This window comes from Pelodiscus sinensis, chromosome 4, assembly GCF_052426305.1.
Source record: "Pelodiscus sinensis isolate ZL-2025 chromosome 4, ASM5242630v1, whole genome shotgun sequence".
In the NCBI taxonomy this organism is placed as follows: domain Eukaryota; kingdom Metazoa; phylum Chordata; order Testudines; family Trionychidae; genus Pelodiscus; species Pelodiscus sinensis.
This window is the reverse complement of record NC_143055.1, coordinates 51,587,545-51,609,029: the sequence shown is the minus strand read 5'-3', so window position 1 is coordinate 51,609,029 and position 21,485 is coordinate 51,587,545. Positions and strand designations below refer to the sequence as shown.

At 41.4% G+C, this 21,485-nt stretch overlaps 1 protein-coding gene across 1 annotated transcript in view; it reads left to right on the top strand.

The window, feature by feature from the left end:
• Nucleotides 1-9,781: 9,781 nt before the first annotated feature.
• Nucleotides 9,782-21,485, top strand: part of LOC102451787 (phosducin-like protein 2) — an 80,019-nt gene continuing 68,315 nt past the window's right edge. Inside the window, 6 exon segments of the mRNA XM_089777867.1 lie at nucleotides 9,782-9,820; nucleotides 9,823-9,925; nucleotides 9,928-10,164; nucleotides 15,583-15,641; nucleotides 18,876-18,926; nucleotides 19,027-19,086. Coding sequence (XP_089633993.1) covers nucleotides 9,797-9,820; nucleotides 9,823-9,925; nucleotides 9,928-10,164; nucleotides 15,583-15,641; nucleotides 18,876-18,926; nucleotides 19,027-19,086 — 534 coding nt within the window. The 5' untranslated portion in view covers nucleotides 9,782-9,796.

Sequence of the window (21,485 nt, the reverse complement as noted above, 5' to 3'; positions counted from 1 at the left end):
AACTAGGAGCCTGGTGGCACTTTAAAGTCTAACAAATGTATTAGGGCATAAGTTTTCATGAGTATAACTCACTTCCTCATGTGCTGAAGGGAGAAAGAAAGAAAGACAAAAAGAAAAAGAAGGATACAGAAATGACACTCCTGTTTCTTTCTTTCTTTCTTTCTTTCTTTCTTTCTTTCTTTCTTTCTTTCTTTCTTTCTTTCTTTCTTTCTTTCTTTCTTTCTTTCTTTCTTTCTTTCTTTCTTTCTTTCTTTCTTTCTTTCGCTGTGTCTACACCACACAGTTCTTCCAGAAAAAGATACGCAAATTGTGAACCGCAATTTGCGTAGCTTTTTCTGGAAGAGGTTCTCCAAATGTTTCTCAACATTTGGCCCATCTACACTGGGCCCTTTTACGGAACCCTTTTTCAGAACATCCCTTCTTTCTTGTAAAATGAAGTTTACAGAGATGCGGAAAAAATGCATCTGCTCTTCCGAAAAAAAATTCCAGTATCCTGGAAAAACTCTGGAGTCTAGACATACCCTTCCTTCCTTCCTTCCTTCCTTCCTTCCTTCCTGAGGAAGTGAGTTGCGGTTCATGAAAACTTATGCTCTAATACCCTAATTAATTTGTGAGTCTTTAAAGTGTCACTGGACTCCTTGTTGTTTAAGCAAGATAAAGTAGTAAACTAACATAGTTTAATGGACCAAGTTCGTTGATAAAAGAAAAGTTTTTGAGCTTACACAGAAGTCTTCTTCACGTTTAGGAAAGGTACTCAGAAGGTACCTCTACATTACAATAAATGACCCACAGCATGGCCACGGCTGGCCAAGGTCAGCTGACTTGGACTTATAGGGCCCAGGCGTCAGGACTAAAAATTGCAGTGTAAATAAGCTGGAGCCCAGGCTCTGAAACCCCATGAAGCGGGTGAGTTTCAAATCCTGAGCTCCAATATCTACACTGCAATTTTTAGCCCCATAGTTCAACCCTCACGAGCCTAAGTCAATTGACCTGAACTCTGAGACTTGGTGCCACAGGATTTTTTTATTGCAGTTACCTGAGTGTCACAGCTAAATAAAAGTTGGAACAGATCAGTGGCTCTCAACCTTTCCAGACTACTGTACTCTTCCAGGAGTCTGATTTGCCTTTTGAGCCCTCCAAGTTTCACCTCATTTAAAATCTACTTGCTTACAAAGCCAAACATAAAAATAGAAAAGTATCTCTTCATATTATTACTGATATTGCTGATTTTCTCATTTTTACCACTTAATTATAAAATAAATCAATTGGAATATAAATACCATATTTACATTTCAGTGTATAATATATAGAGGAGTATAAACAAGTCAGTGAGGGTGTGTTATTTCAGAATAATGGCTGCTATTCCGGAATAACTTTGAGAGAGTCTATAAAGCAAAACCGCTATTTTGAAATAATTTCAAAATAATGGCTGCCTTATTTTGAGTTCTGTAAACCTCATTCTACGAGGAATAGCACCTATTCCGAAATAGCTATTTCAGAATAGGGGCTGTGTAGACAGGGAATAGGGGCTATTTCGGAATAGGGGGCCTCCAACTCTTCCCAGGGTGCCCTGCTGGGCCGCTCTGTCCACACACAGGAAAACTATCGCCCCCCTCTCCCCTGGAGTCCTTAAAGCTGCAGACTCTGCAGACAGCCCTAAGCCACCCTGGAGCTGCCCCTGATTGCATTTAGGCTCAAAATGAGCCACTCTTATGCAGTCCCCCAGCCCCCCACTGCTCCCTGGGAGCATTCAGACAGCTCCCAGGAGCCTGCAAGGGGCTGCAAGAGATGTGCACCTTACTAGTCTGGTGCAGAGGTCCTGGACCTTCTTGAGGTTTGGGGGGACGAGACCAACCTCCAGGATCTCCACACCAGACACAGGAATGCGGAGATGTATGGCCAGATGGCAAGCAGACTGGCATCCAAAGGCCACATCCGCACCCAAGAACAGGTGCGGATGAAGGTCAAGGAGCTCCACCAGGCTTATGCCAGAGCCAAGGAGGGCAGCTCCTGATCCAGGACAGAGCCCCACACCTATCCTTATTTTAAGGAGCGTGACGACATCCTGGGGGGAGAGACGGCGGCGAGTAGAAGGAGGAGGACTAGGACCTGGTTGAGGCCAGCTTCAGCACGCAGCTGACCCAGGAGCCTCCAAAAATCAGTTGTCTTCAACTGTGGGGCCAACAGCCATCATGGGCTGGGGCCAGGTGTGGGGGAACCGAGCTCCACAACTCCCCTGCCCCCCCAGAAGGAGCAGGGCCAAGGACGGAAGGGGCAGGACCGAGGGCAGTCAGTCCTTAGCACTGCCCATAGCACAGTGTAGCATCCCCCGGAGCCCTCAAAGCTGCATGGAGCAGTGCTCTAGCGCTCCTGTGGCAATTTAAAGGGTCCTGGGGCTCTGGCTGCTGCTGCTGCCACACTATGGCTGGGAACTCTGGGCTCCTTCGAAACACCGGACCCCGGGACAATTGGCCCCTTTGCCCCCACTGTCGGCGGGCCTGGTCTTCAACTCAAGTGACATCTTGTTTCCATTCAAACACTCCTTGTTTATCCCGTCCTTGTTATTTGCTCTAGTCATAGTTTGGGGAACTGCAAGTGGGTCATTCCCCCCTGCTGAGAGTGGAGCCCCTGTATGGAATCAATCTTGCAAGGTTCTGAGTGTTATACAAAGCTTTAAAACTTGTGAGTGGTTCCACTGAGTAGGAGTAGTCACATGTTTAAAGTTGTATGTAAGTGCTTTGCTGGATGGAGGTCAGAGTGCTCAGCATCTTGCAGGATTGAGCCCTATCTGAAGAATAGATTAAAATACTTGACAAGACTGCCAGTTTCAATAAGATCTCTGTTCTTAGTGTGCCAAACTCAGCTCAGTGGGTAGCTTCTAATGCAGGGCTGCACAAGACCCAGGGATCAGATCCAGCCCTCCTAACACTTTGATCCAGCCTGTGGACAGCATCTGGCCACTTTCTATTTATATCCTGCTACTCATGCCACCACATTTCCAGATGGTAGTTCAAGCAGCAGGATCCTATTTAAATGGACCACAGCTCCCAGTTGAGATGAACTGCAAGCCCTTTGCTCTGTTTTTACTTTAAACTCTCCAGCCCAGGAAACTCTGTGGGTAGGCCAGGCCCTGCCCCTTCTGTGTGTGGGGGAGGGAGGAGCCCCCCTGAGAAAATTATTGCCCACCCCTTTTCTAACGAAACCAATGATTTTTGCCAAAATGTTTTAGAGTCCTGAAAGCAGAATTTCTCATGTGCCAGGTTTGCTCATGGAGAAAAAGATTTATTATGTATTTTGAGTAAAATTGATAGGGATTCTCAATATCATTTATGTCTTCTGAAGAGAAACAGCATTTCTTAAGTTCTCTTTAGTTCCAGTTCTGAAGTTCCAAATTCATGATCATCTGGAAGACAGGACAGTTTTTAGAGTAAATAGTCATTTTGTTTCCTGTTTAACATCTTATTAGTTATAAAGCCTGAAAACTACGGATCAATGTGAGATTGTTAGTATTTTAAAATAATATATTTTTCATTGACAGTATACTCAATCATTCGTTTCACCAGAGTAAAGCTGAAGTCAACTAATCTTTCTAAAGTCTCACTGTTGCTGATGTCCCTTGGGTTGTGTTAGACCACAGTATGATTTGTTCATATTCAGACTGTGTCTCTGAGGGACCGTCTACACTTCAGGGCAAAAGTTAAATTAAGATACGTAACTTCAGCTATGTCAATTGCGTAGCTTAAGTCAAAATAGTTTAATTCAGTTTTTGTCACTGTCTACACAGCAGGAAGTCGAAGGAAGAATACTCTTCCTTCATCTTCCCTTACTCCTCATGAAATGAGTCAGAGTAAGAAGTCCTGTATTTCAACATTATTTCAAAATAATGGTTTGCTGTGTAGACGCACTCTCTGCTATTTTAGTATAACGTCAGTTATTCCAGTATAATGCTGCTGACGCTGTAGCCATACTCTGAGACATTTCAGTATTTTGCTCTGTTAGACATTTTTCCTACATCGCTTGGGGGACCACACCTAATTCATAAATGACAATGCCTGTAGATGTTCATTGTTCTACTCTGACTAAATATATTTACAACTTTTTTGTTTTAATATCAGAACTTCATAAAGCAAATAAATCATTCTGTTCCATGTTCTGTTTGGTATGTGGAATTAATGAGGAATGGTGGGGGGAAATTGAAGAATTGCTTGGTATAAATGGGGTGAGAAAAGTTTATGGCCCATGACCAATTCTGCTTTTAAACTGAATGCCAGGCTATGAAAATTATGTATTTTATTGCATATATTTCTGATGTATTCTGCCTGCTCTAAAGATGGGGATTGCTTTTGATGGACTGGATGGTTCAAGGGATTATTAATGGATGCAACACTTTTCACTTCTAATAAGTGATTGATTTAAATCTGTTCCTGGTAATAATGACGGAAGCTGTTTAGTGGCCTCAGTGAAGTCATTTTAGTTTAGTTCTTATTGAGCAGATATCTTCTTCATAGAGTCAGACACTAAGAAATGGCACTCTTTTTGTTGTCTCAGCAATGAGGCCAGTGACCTCCTGTACTCTGAAGGGTCCCTTCATGATAGGATTGAGGGACACTGGTGAACAGATTAGAGATATATGCACTGCCAATGCCCATGCTGTACATGTTCTGTGGATAGGAAATTTCAGACTCAGATGCGCACAACGGATCAATTAAAGGTCTCAAGTGATTATGAATCCATTGACTGTGGAAGACTTTCACCTACTTATGAGCTGGCTGAATTTGGCCCTTTGTGTATATTGTTACACAGAGTTATTTCACCTATCTGTGGGTTTAGTTATATCTTTCTTATGCAAGTGCCTGGAAAAATCCCTGAACATCTGGTGCACTCCATGGAAATGTTCCCAGAGATAAACCTCACTAGCATGGGATGCATCAGATATTAAGTCAGACAACAGCTGCCACAGGTTTAATTTCCATCCAGGATTCCAAGTCAACTCACAGAGGCACTCCTAGTTAGGAGCTTAGAGTTGCAGCTTTTAACCAAGTTCCTTACATTAAATAAATAATACTACTCTCAGAATGGAGACTTGAGGAGATCAAGGGTAGTATGTTATAGGGAAGCTTGGGAACTGTTGTCTGTACTACATTGTTGGTACTTTGTTTTTAAGTGCACTGTTCATAAGGAGATGCAACAAAAGGCTTTTTTCAAACTGGTGTTAGTTTGAGTTGAACCAGAGCAAAACTCAGTCAGAGATGCTGATTGTTCATATCCAACCCTTTAGTGAACTTCATGGCTCTACCTCTGGTCCCCTTTCTTACTCTTCTTTTCTATGAGTATGCTGTCAGTAAGACATTGAGGAAGTATGTCAGACCCAAGTATTATTGAGCAGGGACTGACTGACCATCATGGTCTTGCCTATTCCAGACTTATTTCTCCAAAATAGCAATGAATTCTAATATAGACAGGATGTCAGTGTTTTAGGCATCCGGTAATGTAGATCTGCTCTTAGAAGATTAGGCTTGAAGCTATCATCACTGAAGGCTGGTCTCCTCCGTTGCCCCCTGTTGTTACTGTTGGCGAGTTGGAGTAGTGGTAGCAATGGTAGGAATTGTTGGCAAAGTAAACCCAACTGTATATACCACTTCTTTGTGTTACATTCCACTATGGGTGGAATGATTCCCTACTATATGAGTACCAAAGAAGTGTCAGACCCTTATAGGGTTCCCTATATCTGCACAAAATCTGGATAGATTCAGAGTTGCACCTCTTGGTCCAGACTCTTCTGGTGACAGAAACAATGGTGACTTCACATTCTGAGCTGTGTGATTTCTTTTCCATTAGCCATATTAGTGTTTAGTCAATCAACAATAGGAAAATGTTCATATTCCAACAAAACTAATTTCAGTCATCACTGCTCAGAAAGAAATAAACTCCAAAACATCCTAAATTGGAAATAGCCTTTTAATAAGGATGTGCCTTACTCCTGCAAGCTGAGTAACAGCAATTTCATCAAGCAATTAAGCCAAACAAGAACAGATACAGCATGCCACATTGTCTCCTCCTTCTATTACGGATGTCCTATTACTTGCAATTATGAAAGTTACTGTTACAGTTTTTCAGAACAAAGTTCATCATCATAAACTATGAAAGTTTTATGAAAACTAAAGATCAATTTCAAAGTACTTAGAGCTTTTTCTGTAAGGCAAATTACAGCTTTGCAAGCCAAAGTGTGAATTTACAGCACACAAAATTGATATGTAGTAATATTCCTTACAGGCTCTGGTACAGCACAGAGTGAAGCTTGGCTTACTGTGGTCACTTTTAAAAACTGCCATTGACTTCTGTAGGAATTTTGTCTCAGTACAGACTTCTGATTTAGCCTCTGGGAACATGTCTTTTCATTATTAATTGTATGTGTTCTCTGGTGACATGATCAGAAAGATTATCCTTTCCGTCAAACCTATTCATATTACTCTGCCATCAGGAAAGAACAGAAATGCATTGATTCTCTTTATAATTAGTAAGAATATATAGGCTAAAATTTATGGATGGAGCTTTTTCTAAAAGAGTAATTAACTTTAGGTATTTTCTGTCCCCAGAAATACTGGAAGAATTTTTGGGATTCAGAAGAGGAGGAGAGGAGATAAGTGTTTTGTCAGCAGCATTACTTCAGAGTAAAAACAAGATTTCATGTTTAATTGTTATTGAACGTTTTTATGCATAAAATTCAACTGTTAAAAAAATTGGGATTGGGACAGAAGATTTGGGAGATAAGACACAAAATCAAGGGTTAGGCATAGGAAGGTTCATATAGGTTCTACTGCAGATCCATAGGAAACAGAGAGATGAGTGGGCAGATTATCCTACTGGAGAATTTTGTAATAGTTGTGGAAATCTCATTTAATATATTCTTGTTTTACCAGATTCAGTAGAGTGAATTAGGATCTTAAGCTTTTATTCAGATTTCAGATGAAACTCAGTTATCAAAACAAACACAATTTCACAAATAAAGTATTGAAGATTGATGGAAAATTACAGAAATGTAGGGAGAGACTGTGGATTTGAAGACACTGCCTTGAGTAGGGGACAGCGTGAAGCTGTGCCATCACAGAAGGTGGAGCACAATCTTTCTATAGATGCTCCTTGCATGCAGGTGATGAAGTAAGTAAATTGTTTCATCCTTTATATAGGACAGATTGTGGTCCCTGATGCATCTGCCTTTCCATGTGCTGTGCCTTGCCATCTCTTCTCTGCTTCCCAGGATCATGTTCCCTTAGAAGTATGTGTGATCAACCTCTGTACTTCCCAGTGTGCAAGAGCTACAGAAGGGGTGGGCAGACTATGGTTTGCAGGCTGGATTCAGCCTGTCAGGCTGTCACATTTGGCCCGTGGCCCAGCGGGAGCCCCTTCTGGACCCTGCACCCTCTCCTGCACTTCAGTCCGCTGCTCCAGGTCACAATCCCCTCTTTCATCCAAACTCTTTCCCAGATCCCACATCCTCTCCTACACCCCAATTTCTTACCCCAAGATCCTTTTTGTACCAAACCTTCACTTCAGACCCTTGCACTTCCTCCATTAATATTAAGGAAGAAAGAGGTCCTTGACTATTTACCAAATTCTTGGAGTGGCCTCCCATCAAAAATTATTGCCCACCCCTGTGCTAGGCAGAAAGAAAATTTCTTATATGTCCCTGTGGGCAAGTTAAAACTCTCCTTTACTTTGATGGGAGCAGAGTTAGGATAACATAAGTGCTTCTGAAAATCTTATTTTGAAGTTCTACTGGAAGTCTATAAAATGGATGAATATCACAGATGGTAAATAAGGCTATGTCTACACAGCAGCATTATTTCAGAATAACTGATGTTATTTCGAAATAACATAGTGCATAGCTACACTGCCAGACATTATTTCTAAAGCTGGAGGACTTCTTACTCCGACTCCTGTAACCCTCATTTTACAAGAAGTAAGGGAAGTTGAAAGAAGGGTGCTCTTCCTTTGAATTGTAGACTGTACCAAAAACCAAGTTAAGCTGTTTTGACTTCAGCTAAACAATTGATGTAGCTCAAGTTGCATAGCTTAATTCTACTTTAGCCCTGCTGTGTAGATGTAGTCTAAGGCTATGTCTACACTATCAGTTTTTACCAGAAGAAGCAATGCAAATGCACTGATTAGCATATTATCACGCTTTATTTGCATAATCTATTCCAAGCCGTTTTTGCACAAGGGGTTTTTGCGCAAAAACAAGCAATGTGCATGTTTCCTTTTTGCGCAAAAATGGCTCGGAATAGATTATGCAAATAAAGCGTGATAATATGCTAATCAGTGCATTTGCATTGCCTCTTCCCGCACAAGCCATAGTATAGACAAAGCCTCAGAGTATATACAGGATAAGAAATGAAGTTTCAGGGAAAACCTTGTTGATTAGAATCTATGTGATTTTAATCCACAAACACTGCAATTTGCATGTGTTTAACTGTATATCATTTTTATTTTTATTTTTCTAGCAACACTAGGAGTGATCATTTTTGTTTTTAAAATGGTTTCCATTATGAAAATCTATTTTTAGACGCTTAGAACTAGAGTTGGTCAGAGAAACTATGATAGAATCATATTCCATTGAAATCAAAATGCTTTACATCAGTCCAGTTTCACCAGAATTTTTATTTCTGAGTTGTATTATAACATATAATGTAGTTTTTAAAAGTAAAAATTGAGACTTTCTATTCAACTTGAACCATTTTTTATTTTGGCCTTTTTCTTCTTAGAAAATTTCAAAATTCTGTTTCCCCTCCAGTTCGGAACAAAGCCATATTTCAAAATCTTGAAATTTTTCATGAAACAGAATTTCTTTCCATCCTCCTCACTGTTCTCTTTAAAACAGTTCTCCACCATACACTTTAAAGATGAAATTCACCAAGACTGCTCTCCTCTTAAAGATGATTCTTGAGGAGAAAAAAAAACTACTAGTTCTTTTAAAAGTACACAAGTGTGAGGAAAAATATGTTTGAGCAGGTGCCTTTTGCACAAGCTCTGACAGGTGAGAAGACAATACTTCAAGTTAGCCACATGCTTAAGTAGTTTCCTGAACTGGGAAGCTAAAGATCTTAACTCTGCCATTCTGCTTTCCCTTTTGTTGTAGGGGAAAGTAGAAGGTAAAAGTCAGCTTTAGATGCTTATTTTCTATGCCTCTTTTCCAGTTGTGTTAGGGCTTGTTTGCACAGAGACCGGAATCCACATAACTTAATTGATTTTCATTTACTCTGTTAGTTACTTGGGTGCAAATCTAACCCACTTATTTTGGGTTAATGGTGGTGTTAGATTTCTTTAAAACTTAAAACATGTCATTTTTACAAAAACACTCCATTTCAAATGCAACACCCTATAGTGCAAAAGATAATGTTTTAACCACGCACAAATGACTCAACAGAACGGAGCAGTCACCCCGGAGCACTCGCAGGGAGCAGAATGTCGTTTCGTGTGTCCCCCTTCATAAACCCAGAGGTACTGAAGTTGTTTCTTACGGGAAAAGTCCCTTGAAAGCGAGGATCCAAATTTGAGACTGTGTGTGTGGGGTGGGGAGAAGGTGTTTTATTGCTTGATCCCTTCCCGCTGTGCTGTGCGTCCAGTGGAACCGAGGTGCCCCCAAGCGGCCGTGGCTTTTCTTCTGCACTTCCCACCCACCCAGCAGCAGCAGCAGGAGCTCCGCGCTCGTGCCCTCCTGGCGGTGGGGCAGGATTCCTGGCCCGGGATGAGTCACGCGCTGCCCCGGCCGGGCTCGGCGGGACTGGGACCCGCGTGGATGCGGAGGAGCGGGGATGACGCGGAGTCTCCGTGAGTCAGGATGACGCAGGCCACGTGTCCGGGAGATTTAAAAGTTTGGGAAGGGCCGGCGGGCTCCGCAGCGTGGCGGCTCCGGCGGGGGAGTCGGGACCTCAGCAGCAGCAGGTGAGGTGGGGAAGGGCTTCGCGGCGCATACTCGGGGCCAGCCGGGCCCTTCAGCAGGCACCATGCTTGGGGACTCTGGCCAGCAGCGGACCCCGGTTCAGCAACACGCCGCCGGCTCCCGCGGCAGCCAGCCCGGCCTGAGGAAGCAGCCGGCGAGCCTCAGCGGCGCGTCGGGAGCCCTGCTCCTGCTGCTCCTGGCCTCCTGGACGTGCGCTAGCCAAGGTGAGAGCTAGCCCCGGTCCTTGCCCCTGCTCCTGTGGGTGGGAGGGCGCCTCCCCTGCCCCGGTCTAGCTGCACCTCAGCCCCTCTCTGCTTCCCGCGGCGGGGCGCTGGCTAACAGAGGGGTGTCCCCGCCAGTCCCTTTCTTGCCCGGGTGCTGAGGCTACGGGCGAGGCCAGGTGGGTGAATGAATATCTGTGGCGGGACCAGCTGCCTTCTTTTGGTGAGAGAAAGGGACAAGCTGCCCAGCCACGTTGCACCCCTGGTTTGGGCAGGGTAAGCCTTCGGGGAGGTGAATCTCTGCCCCATCCCCTCGCCCAGGGCCTGGGACAGTTGCTTGAGGGATGCAGCTACCTGAAAGGTACGAGAGTCCAGAGGCGCAAAGCGCCCGTGGAGTGGGAGCCCCCCTCCTGCTATGTGCTTTGCCTTGGCACCACCTAGCCAAGGTACCGGGACAGAAGGGAGAGTGGCATTGAACCTAGAGAGACGTTTGAGTGAATCGTCCCATTCTGAACATGCGGCTAGAGAGGCAATGGCTACCACCATGCATTAATACTGAATACAGAAATCCCTCTCTCGAGTTCAAGAGTCATGAAATTGGGAGTCCAAGCAGATGAAGATACCTTATCACTCACTGGAACACAGAGAGGTATTCTCCCCATACTCTGCAAAAGCGACGAGGAGTCCTGTGGCACCTAATAGACTAACTGAAGTGTAGGAGCATAAGCTTTCGTGGGCAAAGACCCACTTCGTCAGATGCATGTACACTTCAGTTAGTCTATAAGGTGCCACAGGACTCCTGGTCGCTTTTGCAGATTCAGACTAACACGGCTACCCCTCTGATACTTGTCCCCATACTCTGACAGCACATTCGTATGGAGAAATATTTTGGTACATACTACCATTTGCCTTTGAAATCGGGGAAGTCTTAGAGAAATGATCTGTGATGGCACAAAGTCCTGTAAATATTGCTAGTCACTGTTTTGTTTGAATAGCTATTGTATTTTCAGAACAGTACTCCAAACCATGGTACCTGCAGTACATCTTGCAGTATCTCAGGACATCACAGCAGATTATAGACAATGCTCTGGCAACCTTAAGTGACTTTCTTAGCATAGATTTAATTCTGATTTGCAGTGTTAATTAATGCAATTTTTTTGTAGATGAATTCCCTTTTATGTGTACAGAGGTCCCAATTTCAGTTCCACCTGTTGGTGGTTATATACAAAATTTGTACAATTTCTTATTCATGTTACAGCTTATACATTTTATTCATGTGAAGCAAGACTAATGTAACAAATCTGATTATATCTTATTGAAAGGTTACAAAAATAAGTACAGGTTGAATCTCTCTAGTCTAGCACTTTCTGATGTGGCTACATTCGTGGTCTGGCATAGGGATGTTAAACTGCAGTTATCTGACTAATCATGTAGTTGATTAGTGGTACATCACTGGTGGCTCTTACTACAACTACATTTAAAATGGAGAGGTGCTGCATCCTCAACCAGTGCAATCCAGGACTGCCCGGTCCCAGCTCACGCTGAGTCCAGCAGTTCCTGTTCCCAGTGGCTAAGGCCCTGTCTGCTGCAAACAGAGGCTGCTCCGGCACTACACACAGAGGCGGTGGCTCAGCAGCTTCCCCTTCTCCTTCAGCCCACCTGCTGCCACTGATGGGGGGGGGGGGAGCAAGGCGGCACCATAGAGCTCCTGATTTCCTTCCCCTTGCTCCCTCTGATAGAGGCAGCAAGAGGGGGGAAGCAAGTAGTGGACTACTCGCTAACATCCCTAGTCTAGCAAGATTTTAGTTAGCTGGATGTCCACTTACCATGAGTGTGGCCGAGTTTCTTGCAAGGTATGAGACATTAAACCTAAAAATTAAGCATTTATAAAGGAAATGCTGATAAGTAGTGTTGTAATAGAATATAGCTTTCATTGTATAGTCTTTTCCTGTTCTTCAGATCTCAAGGTGATTTGCAGTGTAGCTTATAAATTTATAAAGGCTTAATTTTTAGGTTTAATGTCTCATACCTTTCAAATAAAATCAGATTGCAGAACAGTTTATTTTTTTTCTGTAAAATAGTTTGAGAACAGAGCTCTTTTTGACTCAAGAGTAGCAATAAGAAATAAGTATTTCATGCCTTGTCCTTTGCTTTCATGCCATGTTTTTGGTTCAAAATAATTACTATATTTACTTTTTTCAGCATAACTCTGAATTTCTTGAGCATTCAGTCTGTTTGAAGTTTTTGATACTTTTTCCTTGGAAAGCGTCTACTTGAAATAAAATGATATTTACTTTACCCTCCAAAGGATTATGGGACCCATTCAGTGGTGTGTCTCCGATTTCAGCTCATGGGAATTGCATGCATTCAATACCTCACAGGATCAGGGCCTTATTGTTTAGTGTTGCCATTAATCTTTGCTCAAAGAAGACTGGCGATCTCGAGCTCTAGTACCTAATTTGTGTACTTAAGAGACCATAGTTGTTAAAATATATTCATACTAATTGTTACACATGATCAAATATTCGATTAATGAATATCGCCATTGATTTTAATGGGAGCAGGGTTATTCTCTGAATCTAAAAAGGGCATAGTCTTATGTTCTTTGTACAGCCAAAATTCCCCTTGACCTAAAAAATATATATATATATCATATTACCAAAGTATAAAATGCAGTGGCTATTAGAGATTGACTAAGCATAAACTTGTTATGGTTGTGCACAGATATGTTAAAATTTCTGTGAATCCTTTGTGTTAAATGAAATTCCACAGTAGTCTTCAATGGTTAGTCATGTAGGGCCTATAGAATCGTTTAACAACACCAATATAAAAATAAGCAAGGCTTTAAGTACCTTTCCTTGTCAATATTGTGACTTTCACCTTTTTATCTCCATTTTATGTACTCAATATAAGAAGACAAGTGTTACGCGTGTGATACTTATACAAAATGATTCTCAACAACCATCATGATTTAAATGGTAGAATTCCACTGCAATCCTTGTTTGTGCATCCCAAATCTGAATGCGAAGTTCTCTAAATCAGTGTTTCTCAACCTTTTTTTATAAAGTACCCCTTTAAAAAAAATATAAGTACCCCCCAGTACCTACATTTTTCAGACACATACATTTTTTTTCTACCATTGCAGCACATTTGTTTAAATAACTGAATCGTAGCAGGGCGGGTGATGAAATTTTTGGGTGTAAAAAGTACAAAAATAATAATGCACTGTAAAACTTAAAACAAATTCAGTTTTCTCCAAATTTCAGTTATGTTGCTGTACCCTTCGGACTTCCCTCGTGTACCCCTAAGGGTACTCGTACTGCTGGTTGAGAAAACATTGCTCTAAATCTTTTTATTTTCCAGTACAATAAAATTTCATACCTACAGTAGTTTTTTTTCCCCCATTAGACACTCAAGAAAGCTACATTTCATTTTTCTTAACAAAAGGGTAGCACTTTAAGGTTTAAAGTTACTAAAATTCCAGAATTAGTGTTAAAGTTAATTAACTTATATTCATATTAATAGACTTGATCTGATATCACTCAGCTAGTGAAATAGTTTATCTTCTTTACACTGTAAAGTCAGTTTATTTATGTTAACTTGGAGTACTTGCCACACTGAAATGTGAATCCTTTTGGTTAATAAACTGAGATGATTTTGAAACCATATTTAAAATACATGTATTATTCTTTTGGAAACTGCTGCTTGGAAGTGCAAGAGAGTGAGGTTCTCGTGGGTGTTGGAATCACTTGCTCACTCACTGTACAAGTTTAGAACCAGTGTTGAAATCCTGCCATCCTTGTTCATGTAAGCAGTCCCAGGGTATGTCTACACTATAGTTGGAGAACTGCAGCTGGCCCAGGCCAGCTAACTTAGGCTGGTGGATCTCTTGCAAAGGGGCTGTTTATCTGTGGTGTACATGTTCAGGTTCAGACTAACCAGGACTACTAGATCCAGCATCAGCATGTAGACCATCAAATAAAAGTTTCAAGAGATTGGTAAATACACTATATACAGAGTAGAGAGAAATTATTTAGGGCTAATATTTATTTTACATTTATTAATGTAAAATCTGAAGTGTGATATTCTGACCACTCCATCGTATTTTCAGGTAAAGCAAGATTTAAATCCTTAAGGTGTTCGTTTTTTTTCTTTGAAAATTATCATTCCCATGCTTACATTTCTGCATGACTGAACATTTACAGATCTCTCCTTTTAAAAATAAAATTCTTACAACACTTAGATTTCAGACTTCATAATTATCATGCTTCATTAGCTCTCCCAAACAGACTCATTTTAAAAATCAGTCTTCTAAAAAACAAAAATGTTAGTTATATTGTTTGATGTTTATCTTCTCTCAAATGTAGCTAATGGAGAAAATATCCCTTGCAGGATAAAGGTTCTCCCACATTTCAGCTATTTAAATAATTCACTGTTTCACTGGCTGAGCTTGTCTTCTCAGTCTCTCCTAACTTAAAGTCTTCAGGATGATATTGATGTTCTTCTGCCAACTTCGTAATGGCTTTAGAAGATATGCGCACCACCAGGTGTTCTCCTGGACTTTCTGCACACTTTGGGAAAATCTCTTGCCAAGTGCTCCTTCATCCAATGCCCTTTAATCTCCAGCACCCATCTCCCAGAGTATCTTCTACCATATTTACATGTTCCTGGCTGTAAATTAAGGCCCTCTTCTTCCCTCCCCCAGGAAAGCATTTAAGCAACTAGTTAGCGCTCTATCCAAACCCCAAGCATTTAAAAATCATGCATCAGGACCCCCAAAATCAATAGATTAGTTGAAAATGATGTAGTTTTTAATATAAAATACAGAATTGGGTTTTTTTGGTTTTTAAGTTTAAGGTGGGCTATTCTTTCAAACTTTTGTCAGGAGGTATGAGGACTAGAAATTTAATTTCAGCTTTCATTTAGAAAAGTCGCACCAAATACCTCCAGAGGCTGTGGGTTTGTGAAATATATATGTATGAGCGAGAGAGAGCTATTGTTACTATTTTCTAATCTTTGATGGATGCGTTCAGGATGAGATGAGCTATGAGACTTGATAGATTTTTAGGAATTGGATTTTTTTTTTTTTTTTTTTTTTACACTGGGGTTTTAGGTATTTAGGTCTGCTAGATAGGTTTTTTTTTTTTTTTTTTTTTTCATCCTGCCACATGCAGCTGAGCAGAGTTACATCAGTGTGAATGTTGATGGAACTCAACTGCAGGATAACAATTTTTGAGACCACGGGCTCCCATATACTATAACTCCCTATATTTCAGAAGCTCAGCATCTTTCACTTTTACACATTCTGGGCATCAAATCCTTAGGAATATAAACTATTTGGCATACTATATACAAGAAAAATAATTACAAACAGAATAATTTTAACCCTTGTTCTTTGGTATCTGCCCTTTCTGTTTCTAGGTGTCCCAATGCCATCTCAAGAATTACAGACAGAACAAGATTCGCAGCTGTGGCATGAAGTAAGCAGCAATATCTTCAAGTGCTGGCTCAACCATGTGTTTCAATAATATGCTATTAGTGTTTGACTGTTGTGGATGATTTATTGTATAAGGGGCAGGTATAGATGATCACAACACCACTGATGCATTATCACAAAGCCTATCCACACACAGCTATATACTCCATATGATCCTTATTACATGGCAGGAGTTTGAGAGCTGCCATTGTTTCCTGACATCCTCAATTAGAGAGATGGGTTTTTTGTTGTTTTTTTGGGCATTCCACATCCTTTGCACAAGTATTCCCCCACAGAAGAAAACACTGAATTACACAAACTAATCAAGCCATCTCTGATCATAAGCAGTGTAGATTCAGATTGGAGATCACAGAAAAGAGTTCTTTCTGCTGCTCCCACATGTAACCATCTTATATTTTAAATAGTCCTGACATACAGGAGGAGTCTTTCCTCTTTTCATTTTGACCTTGCCTACATAAATTGTATACTTCTATATTATTCTGGGGATGGGATTGCTGAATATTAAACATTTCATCTAATACAAATATCAGAGTAATCATTAGGCAGGGAGTCGAAGTCATTAGAGCAAGGAGAAAATTGTGTTGGCTCATGCAGAAGTAGACTTAGTATGCCTAATCATTGCTAGTTAAATGAAACTCATATCTATGGGTCCCAGAGAAAATATGTATAATTGTAATGTAGAATAAACAGTGTCGTTTTTGTTACAGGAAAAGAAGTTAAGTCTGTAAGAACGGTACACTGTACAAAAACATTTAATCATAGTCTTATATTTTGGTTCACTTAATATTGGATTATGTACTGCTTCAATTATATATTTTGGGTGTTGACTGATGTTACGGTATGTTGTATTCTTAATTCTGGACATGTATTTTGATTACAATATGTGACTTGGGTGTTAGGTGGCCTGAGAGTATTGTCCTCTGCTCTGTAATATGGACAGAGCATTGTCATATAACATTTGGAATATTATTACATTTGTCACCTTTGTAAGGTGCTATGTAATATTAAAAAACAAAAGCCTTATCCTACGAAGAAGATGCATTATATACATGTAGTAAACTTACTGTTCAAGATGTTTCTTCTAAAATGATGCTCATAGTACAGAGCTAATAATACAACAGCAGCCATATACTTTCTTGCAGACTTAAACCTAAAGAAAAATGCAAGATTTGTCTAATAAATTAATAAATGTAGGCTCTGTTGGTCTAAGGGGCTGGGGTGAGAAGGAGTTCTAGTCACAGGCCCCTTGCCTTCCTGCCAGCCTCTGCTATCTTTTAAATCCAGGAATCTTCTAGTAAACACTTGTACAGATTACAACCATTGTGATATTGATCATATGAGCTGATGGGCAATCTCTCAGGAAAATGAGTCCCAAACCACATAGGTGTTTATATGAAAAAAACATTTAGAAGACATTATTTTATATATCCTTGGAATTGTAACAAAAGACCTGCGTCTAGTCTCAGGGAAGACAAAAGCAAAATTTCCATTGCCCTCAATGGATTCAGAATCAGTCCATAATATAACAAAATCAATTACAAGATGTGTTTTACACCAAAATTAATGTGGGATTGAATTATATATGGCAAAACTGCAACTAATAAAAGATATCTCCTGATGGTAGGATTCTTCAAATCACAGTTGTTGTCCTGGTTATGAGAATAACACATCTGCTGCTGCTGGAAGGGATTGTCCTGGGTGGGAATCAGGCTCAAGGCTTAGAATCCCAAAATGTGTTTTTTTTTTTTTTTTTTTTTAACTGGTCTGTTTTAGCCACGTTAATTCCAATTAGCTGAAAATTCCAGTTTTCTGAAGCCACATTGGGTATGTCTAGACTACATGCCTCTTCCGACTGAGACATGTAAAATAGGCTACCCGACATAGTCAATGAAGCGGGGAGGGTGGCTGCATTAAAAAAAAAAAAAGGCCACCATGCTATGCTGGCTCAGCTGATCGTCCGCCTAGTGCGAGAGTCAAGACATGGCTCGGTCGACAAGGGAAGCCTTTGTCGACTGCTCCTGTAAACCTCATTTCCTGTAACTTCTGCTAGCCTTGACTGTCGGCAGAGGCATGTAGTCTAGACATACTGCCAGTGTCCACCCATGTAACCCTATATTAATCACCAGATAATAAGGTCTCAATGCTAATCAATAGCTTTTATATATGTATAGTGTTTCTGAGCAATTGAGGAGCAATAGCATATTGGTAGGACAATGTCAAAAATAAAAAAAGATCTGCTGGATCTAAAAGATCATTCTTAAGCAAACAGCATGTTAATTCCTTCATTCTCCATATGTCTGTGTCGTCATAACTGCAACTCAAAATTGTGCTTCCAATGTGGATGTGCCCCAGACCATTTGGATAAAGAGAGTATACTGTATTCTCGAACTTTCTTTACTGAAAATTTTAATAACTTAATTTATATGCTTTTTAGTCCCCTATTTCCCTTTCCTTACTCTCCACTGGATTACTAGAGAACTGATCAATAAGTGTCTGTTACTGTCACTGGTGTTGTATGAATAGCAGGTGGTACTCGGTTCGTAATCAGTTACACCTCCTGCAATGCTCTTTGGTCTGAATTCAGCTTCCTTGCAATGTATCTCTCATTGGCATTCTGATTTCCATATTATATAGCATCCCCTGTGAGGCATTGAGTCTTGTCAGTGTCAGCTGAGATCAGTGGAGTCATTGAGCATGGAGGGTGGCATATATACCATAGTTCCAGTGAGATACACATATTGTAAATCCCCAGGAAAACTGAAATTCAGTTTGAAAGGCACAGTTGTGGAGCTAACATTGTGTATTTCCTGCATGGCATTATTATTTTATTTATAGACTTGAATTCCAAAATTTTCCAGCTACTTCGGAGGTGATATCACAACCCCTGCCCAGAAAGTTTATAATTCATTTTTAAGATATGACTGTCAGTGAGGTGAGAAACAGTAGGATGTAGAAAAAGAGAGAAGAAATATGACTATGTGGTTACTGACATCGGTCATGTACATATCTTAGTTTTTCAGTCAAAGTTTTTAATTCAGTAAAAATATGTTTACATGCAGGGAATATAATAAAGAAAATAACCCAGGTTTGTGCCTCAGCATGCATGCAAAGCATATACAAACCCATCACATCTTTTGCTATACTGAACACTTTGAAAACATGTATATTTTGTCTGTTCACTGTCTGACTTTCTAAGATGCAATGCCAATTTTTACAGATAGACGATGCATGTTCTGCTTACCTGTCCATCATAGATCCTCACCCTGAGGTGAGTCTAGTTAGAAAGATATTGTTTTAATTATATATTGTTTTTCAAGTGCCATTAAATAAGAAATCTGTTATCTGTTTTCATGTTTCCTTTTCAATAGGCATCCAATGCACTGGAAGAACTTTGCTTTATGGTCATGGGATTTCTACAGAAACCTCAGGTAGTGCAAATTCAAAACTATTTTACATTTTGAAGCGTGGTTTTCAGTATACAGTAAAACTCCAATAGTCCGGCATCCAATAGTCCGGCACTCCTGATAGTCCGGCATCAAAATGGCAAGAGCCTAGTGAGTGAGCTTCGGCAAAAAATGATTCACAAGGTAACAGCGGCAGCAGCTGAACTGAGCAAAAAGGGTAAAAAGGCTTAAAAAAACTAAAACATTACAGTATACTGTATACAGTATGTACAATAAAAAGGGTTAAGAACACTTTATATACAGTATATACTGTATACAGTATATATATAATCAGCTTATAGTACCTCCTGATAGTCCGGTATATTTGATAATCTGGCACCACCTAGGTCCCATAGGTTCCAGATTATTGGAAGTCTACTGTACTAACTTCCTGAAACTTTAGAATAAATTGAGGATCCATGCAAGCAATAACAACCTCCAGCTTTCTGAGTTGAGCAGTCCTTGGATAGTTATGGATATTAGCTTGCCACAGCCTTCAGTTCCATAGGCTGTGTCTACACTGGCCACATAATCCGTAATAGCTATGGAAATGAGAGAAGTCAGAATAGGGAAATGCGTGGGGGATTTAAATATCCCCCGCGGGATTTAAATAAACAGGGCCGCCGCTTTTTTCCTGCTTGGGGAAAAGCCGGAAAAGAGCGTCCAGACAAGTAGGAATAAGAGATCCTCCGGAATAGGGCTTTATTCCGGAGGATCGCGCCAGTCTGGACGCTCTTTTCCGGCTTTTCCGCAAGCCGGAAAAAAGCGGCGGCCCTGTTTATTTAAATCCCGCGGGGGATATTTAAATCCCCCGCGCATTTCCCTATTCTGACTTCTCTCATTTCCATAGCTATTATGGGTTATGTGGCCAGTGTAGACACAGCTTATAGTATGTAGCTTTGCTGCTGCTCAAGGAGGAATAGTATAAATCCATACCTCCCTCACTCTGCAGTGCCTTGTGAGGATGCAAATCCCACTGAATGCATCTGAAAGACTTACTTTGATTGGTTATGGACCAATGTTTGGGAAGCTATCTGTCTTTCAGTCTTTCACACTCTGGTTATACAAGCTGTGGAGACTTTGTAGCTCTAGGGTTAGAATAACCACACTTTCTTCTTCAAGTGGTCCCCGTGGGTGCTCCACTCATGGTGTCAGGCTCGTCCTGGCGGTGCAGCTTGGAGGCTTTGCATAGCTGTATTCAGCTGGGATGCGCATGCGTGGTGTGCAGCATGTGCTGTTCGTGCCTTTGAGCTTCGCATGCACCTGGCTTACCTGTCAGTTCCTATCAACTGTCCCTGGCCATAGAGGGAGCTTCGATTCTCTCATCCCTTCAGCAATTCTCCTTCTCCTCAGGGGATCTTTTTAGGTAATTGAAAATAGTAATAGAGATGTAGCCCTGTTAGTCTGGTCTTGCTCAATCAAAAGACAGGACTGTGCAGCACTTTAAAGACTAACAAGATGGCTTATTAGGGGATGAGCTTTCCTGGGCCAGACCCACTTTCTCAGATCAAAATTGTAAATAGCCTTTTCCCTCACTGTTCTTCTCTTATCTTAAAAAAGAAAAAGAAAAAGAATAATAAGAAGAAAAGAGACTTGTTAGCACTTCATTGAAGCCTCAGCTTCCCCAGCTTCCTGCTGTCACTGACTAAGCTTAGCCTTGGGGAATTTAACAGAAAAACTTGAACCCAGTCATGCCTGGATCTCCAGGTTTTAAAAAGTGTGCCCTATGCAGTGAGCCCGTGCCAGCTTCTGATGGGCATTCAGCGTGTATATGCTGTTTAGGGAAAAACCGTGTTCCCCAAAAATGCGGGCACTGCTCAAAAATGACAGCCCGCACTCGCTGGGACAGGGAAATGTGCCTCAAGATGCTCCTTCTGGACAAGGCGCTGGACCCCAATACTTTGAATGCTGGACAACTTGGGGAGACCCAAAAGAGAAGGGTCTCTTCCTCCAAACCGCTGGCAGATAAAAGAAAAAAGATCTCCCCTGCCAGATTGCTCCCACCTGAGAGGATGGCGAGAGATAAGCCAGGGTCCTCTGGCTCTGTCCCGCAACCCTCAGTACCTGGGTTGGGGACAAAAATGAAGAAGGCTGCGGCGTCCGAAAGAGCCTCTTCGGTGCCGAAAGCAGCCTCAGTGCCAACAAGCAGCGCCCACACTACAAGGGCGCTGGCACTGCTCCGTTCAGCTCCACAACCAGCGCCGGAGCAGCAGCTACCTGTGCAGACTGCAGTGGCACCGGAGGGAACTCTCCCGGCACTGGCAACACAGCAAGCACCGTTGCCGGCGCTGTGTTGTACTCCCATGTTACGAACAGCCCCGGCACTGGCAAATACAGGGTTCTTCAACTCACTCAAATACCGGCACCGGAGCAGGAGCTGGAGC